The following is a 6,000-nucleotide window of genomic DNA, read 5'->3' as shown; positions in this document are numbered from 1 at the left end:
ATAATGTCTGGGACTTATTTGTGTGGTTATAATCTCACCTCCAAGATCATCCAGGCAACCAGGTTACTGCACCTGATTGGAGTTCACTGACTTCCAAAGGCATAAGATACCCAGGTGTTTTCTAAAATCTGCTGATATATGTAAGAGTGTCTGGGAAAGAAGTAGGTTAACACAAGTCAGTGTATTATAAGAAGCTTTCTTTCCTATAAACCACTAACAATCAGGTTGGAGAGATGGGGGAGAGGAGAAAGGGAGAAATGGGAGGGAGGCAGGAATACAGGCAATCTTGGTGATTTTCTTATTTATTTTAATCTTTTAAAAAAGAAAAAAACTGCAAAACAAAAGAAGAAAATACTTAGAAGGCAAGGTTTCCATAGGAAAAAAATATTTTATTTTTTAAGAACAAATTCAGTTTGAAACAGACGTGGAATGTGATTTTCATAATTTCCATTTTCTGGGAACTAATTGCAGTGTGGAACTAAAGCAGATTTCAAACTTATGACCAGCTAGTTTTAATACAGAACAAAACAAACAAACAAAACCAAAAACAACCAAAACAAACAAATAAAAAAAAAAGGAAAGAAGAATATTTATAACTCAAGCATAATACTGTGTTACTTACAAACTGGACAAAGAAATTCTTAAATAAATATTCATGGTACACAATTTCAGCACAAATATGCGGCAATTTGGCAACCTTTTATATCATTTTTTCCTCAATACAGTGCAAAGGGGAATGACACTGCCTTTAAACAAGCTGTAGCTAAATACATTGCAAAATTCAAATTTTATACAAAACATCTTGCTCAGACTTTATAAAAAACCAACATTGCTCTATATACACAATCTGGTTAAGAAAAGCCTTTTTTGTCTTGTTTTCATGTGTTTTTTTTTAATTATTTAAAAAGGTGAATAAGGCTACTGTAACACCCCAAATCCATATACAGTAAATCTGAACCTATTTACAGCATCTTCACTTAGACATGATGGTGCAAATTCCAATTCAGGTGACTAGGGATGATCATACAAGCAAGGCATTTACAGTAATTTTTCAAAGCTGGACCAACGTCAAAGAAAGAAACAGTTGGTAGATTGTCATAATTCTGCACCAGACACAAAACAGACGCACAGTACATTTTTTTTCAGTTGGTTGCAGGTTGCTCTTGAGCAATTATTCTGATTATTTTTTTCACAGTTTAGTATGTAACTAGAATGTGGCCAACTGACAAAGCATAGACATGATTTAATAAAAATCAGTATCAGTAAACCCATCTTTTCCCTTCCTCCCCCTCCCCCAAAATAAAATCTTAATGACTTACAAGAGAACCTTGTATGGATGGATTCACAGAAAGGAAAGGTTGTTGAAAAGAATTACATATGTACTGTAGTTAGTCACCATGGTAACCTTCCACAGAACCATGGGTTGAGATTTTTTTTGTTTTTGTTTCTCTCTTTTGGACCAACATCTCAACATAATCCTCAGGTTCAGAAAACAAAGAGAGTGATCATTTCTATAACAGATTTTTTTCTTTTCTTTTTTTTTTTCAGGGGCTCACTGGACATCTGAGAACCCTAAAATGCTGTTGCTACATTTTCTTTCCAAATCAGAAAGCAAAGTGTTACCATAGTAACATGACTATGTTAGAAATGTCTATTTGCATAGCACATATAAAAGTAGAGGTTTTTTACTTCCTCCCCAGGGTGGGAGCTTTAGGGGAACAGCCATGCTAAAGAGAAAACTTTAACCCGAAACCTCCCTCTACGAACCTCAACAAAATCTACAGAACACATCAGCCTGTAAGGCAAGGGAAATCACAACACAGAAAATAAATGCCGGCACACCTTGTCACTGTTAAATATGTGATGCAGTAACATTGACTTCTTGATATTTTGGGCCTTACATTTCCTAGTTTTCTCTTATGAGATGCTTTGGAAATTTATTTTTTTAAATGAGCTCCCATTGTTATTTTTGGATGGCTAATTTTTTTTTTCCTAGAAGTAGTTTATTTTTTTAAAAAATGTGTGCGTATGCATAAATATATATGCATATGTATGCATATATAAATATATATATGTGTGTATATACTTATATACACACACATTTATATATGTAAAATGATAAGAAGTTAAGACTATGTAATTGCCGCAAATGAATTTCACATCTTCTGGTGTAGATTCTGTGCAATCTCAAAATATATATTAGTAAAAAAACCAAACCAAAATAAAAAGTAAGAAAAAATGAACGAAAGAAAAAAATCTCACTTTATATCCCTTGTGTTCTATACACCTATTATAAATAAGACATATTTTCCTTCTCCATCTCAGTGTCATAATTTATTTTATTCTTATGGACTGAAAGAGGTTTGCCATATGTGCTTTCACTTTGCAACAGAGCACCAATGAACGGCTGTGTCAGTCACAGTACTTACACTCACTGTGCAGGGACAGCACAACAATAAGCCAAAGTGCCAAAAGGGTCAGTCAGAAAGGAATTCTACCTTACTTTTAGAGATGAGAAAGGTTTTGTGGCTTGTTGCTTTTTTTTTTTTTCCCCCCACAACTTCACCAGTGATAGAATTAGCTCATTTGACCCGCTGGCTTATAATCTTCTTGGTCAGACTTGGCTCTCTGCTATTTTCTTAAATGCTTTCCCCGTGTTTAGTATAATCTGATAGTATAGCAGCTGAGTCTGCTTAAAAGTCACCCAAAGCAGACTATGTTTTCCCTACAGCTTCAAAGCTGTGTATCTTATTGCCAGTACCACATCAGCCCTGCCCTAATATAATCCTCAGCGGCCTGCTATTGTCTTGTCTTCTCCAAGTTTGTTCACTTACTAACAATACCCCTCTGTTCTACTGTATCGAAGGTTCTATTTTTTTCTGCACACTGGTATTTGATAACCAAGAATTCCTTCAAATGCAGCCTTAATCCACTGTGCATGTTATTGTGTTTCCTACTTGCCTCTTAAAACTTAGCATACCAAAGTGCTGTGCTACCTAAATGTATTTTTTTTTTACTTCCCAGCTTCTATTTTTGAGGCAGCAATATTCAACTGCAATCAGCCCTTCCCTCCACCACCCAGTCCTGCTCTTGACTTTGTTGACAGCCTAACTATTTGGCTGGAAGGCTCCTTACTATCAAACACAATTTTTATAAATGCATTACCCATTCGAGTGAGGCTGCTGTAGCAGATGGATGGAGTGCGGATCTCCAAACATTAATGTTCCATTAGTGATTCAGGAGGTGGAGTGAAAGGAAATCTTATGTGAAGGATGGCAGAGCCCTGGATAACAGAAACAAATGGAACAGTGACGGACTAAAAGCGAGAGAACTTTAACAAGTCTTACTTAGACACCAAGGTCTGTGTGACAAATCCAGTATGCACTGAGAAAGACACACAAAAATCAGAAGATTGCATTTCAAGGTTGATATATCCTAGAGCACCTTCCCAGGATGCCTAGAGCTATTAACATCCACAGATTGCTCCATCTTCCCTTGGCTTTTGTACATGCCTGAACGCCTGCAGCACATGGCTTTGAGGATGATGAATGTAACAAGAGTACAGCAATCAGAATGGGCATCTTCTACATAAAAGTCTTCCAGCTTTTAGTGAATACTTATTCACTGAGATAGGAATTCTACAGACTAGGTAAGCTGTCCAGCTCGCGTTGGTTCCTGGAGAAAGAGCTGTTGCTTTCTCCCCCCTGTGCTTAAGTCAATGCTAGCGCACCAGGCATCATCACAAACCCCAACAGAAAGCATTTGACCAGTGAGTTTCCTCTACGACTCAACTGTACCACAGAGATGGTTGTGTGTTTTCAGACCTTGTAATAAATGTTTGCTGGACTCTGAGGAGGCATCTCTTGAACTATGTACACTGGATGTCCATAGTCGCCGCTGACCTTTTCATAGTGGGGGCAAAAGACACTGTCTGCAGTCCTTAGAGGAATGATAATGTCACTGGGTTCAGAACCATTGTTGTTGCCACTGCGTTTTGGGGTGGCTAATGTACTAAGTGATAGAGTTGTCGTGTGCTGCGGGGAATGCTTCCTGTGTCTTCTCCGGTACTTCAACAAAAGAACCACCAAAGTGATGATGATGACGATGAAAATGATGCACCCTGATGCAATCCCTGCAAATAAGGCCACCTCTGAACCCAGTATACTGGAATGCCCAGCCTTACTGCCATCTGTGCTAGATCCTGGAAAGAATGGAAATACAACAGACAAAAGTTATTGCCATCCTGCAACCCGTTTACGTTGCTTAAAAATGTGTTGAGTAAGCAACACTAGAAGAATCAACTGACAGCTAAAGTTTGACAAACCAATTACCCTGTTAGATAGCTAAATGCAAACAGCCAAAGTCAGCAATCAATATTAAACAAGACTTTGTGTCTGTTGGTCTCACTTTTGTGCTGCTCCCAAACCACTCTGTTCCATACATCATCATCCATCAGCGGTGAGGACTGGCACTGACAAGGCAGCCTTTGATGCACACTGCATCTTTTAACAGATGCTGGCCAGCCCCGGGCACAAGAGAGGGGCGGGATAGGACTGGAATTGAATATAACACAAGGAAATGACAATTTGGTGCCATCACACCACCATATTATTTGTCACAAAAATTGAACAAGGGCTTACTTGACACTTTCTCTCTTGAAAGTTTGAACCAATTTCCCTCTCTTGATGCTCACTCACAATGGAAGACTGATACAGATGCTACATTCACATAACTGTTAAATCATCCTACCAGAGCCTCTGCAGGAATCAGCGAAGCCTACTTAGTGACCACCCCATCAAAGATTCATTAGCCCAGTAACTAATGACAGAGCTAGCAAGGAAAACTTGTAGCCTTTTTCAGGAAACCCAGAACCATCTGTCAGCAAGTTTTGCTTTTGAAGCATTCCCAATTCACTGAATTTTCTTCTAGACACCTTCAGTCCTAAGAGTTAGTTTTTTTTCCTGTTCACCTAACAAATGCAATGCATTCTGAAGGTATTTGTTTGGAATCATGTATTTATTTTGTTTAGATAATTATTATTAAAAAACAGATCTTTGCATTTAATAAAAGACCAGCCATGTGTAGACTTTATATGGTCGGCTAAAAGATCAGGATATTAATTATAGATGCCTTGAAATAAACTTCATAAATGGCTGTCGAGAACCACTTGATAATGCATTATATGGGAAGAGAAAGATACTCGTTTATCTGCCAGAGTACTAGATGTAAGGCAGCAGTGACCGCTGTAAAGCTGCTTAGCAAACGTCCTATCCAAAAACTTTCCTGTAAATGAGTGATATTGTCACTAGATATAAAGAACTTCTACAGGAGAGTGGAAGAGGGGACAGAGCAGCTGTTGCCAAAACTTGCAGCTCCAAGACACTATCAACTGGAGCATCAGAACTGGCTTATGCTTCATCTCACTATGAAAATGTTTGCTTTTCTGGCACTTTAACGGTAAAGTAAAATGCATTTGGGGACAAGGAGGAGACATCCTGGAGTCCCACCACACCTACCTGAGTGGTCCTTCACAAAGGGGCTGGTGGTGGAACTCTTCCCATTGGTGCCAGCTTCCTGCTCAGGGCGCTTGGTGGGATCCGTGTGCCGGGGCAGCCCTGCCGAGTTGGGATCTGGGGGAGAGAAAGACGACTCATGCAGCTTTGGCACTTGATGGTATGGAGCCTTACATGCCAGCTCTAAGTACCTCGTGAGACACAAATGGTTTAGCAGAAGAATCTTTATGCAAAGGACAGGAAGATATAACAACATAATTTTCCTTTTAAAGTAAAATGGTTATATTAAGTTATTTCAGATGTTTAAATTGTGAGGCCATCTGCAGAAACTATAAGGACTCCTGTGACTGGTAAGAAAAGCTTTGCAGATGACATTTCAGTTTAACTGAGGAAGTTGACTGACTACTAAACCAACTTCTGCTTAGAAGAATAATTCTTTCTTCGTGCACAATAGGTTATCTATATGTGAAAAGAGACAATGAACAAA

The 6,000-nt window shown here is 38.6% G+C and overlaps 1 protein-coding gene across 1 annotated transcript in view; it reads right to left on the bottom strand.

The window, feature by feature from the left end:
- Positions 1-372: 372 nt before the first annotated feature.
- EFNB2 (ephrin B2) overlaps positions 373-6,000 on the bottom strand; it is a 45,264-nt gene continuing 39,636 nt past the window's right edge. The window contains exons 4-5 of the mRNA XM_032680887.1: positions 5,517-5,630; positions 373-4,201 (exon numbers count right to left, since the gene is read on the bottom strand). Of these exons, the coding sequence (XP_032536778.1) occupies positions 3,819-4,201; positions 5,517-5,630 (497 nt within the window). The 3' untranslated portion in view covers positions 373-3,818. The remainder of the gene's footprint in view (positions 4,202-5,516; positions 5,631-6,000) is intronic.

The sequence above is a fragment of the Chiroxiphia lanceolata genome, chromosome 2, assembly GCF_009829145.1.
Source record: "Chiroxiphia lanceolata isolate bChiLan1 chromosome 2, bChiLan1.pri, whole genome shotgun sequence".
NCBI lineage: Eukaryota > Metazoa > Chordata > Aves > Passeriformes > Pipridae > Chiroxiphia > Chiroxiphia lanceolata.
This window is presented reverse-complemented; position numbering and strand designations above follow the sequence as displayed.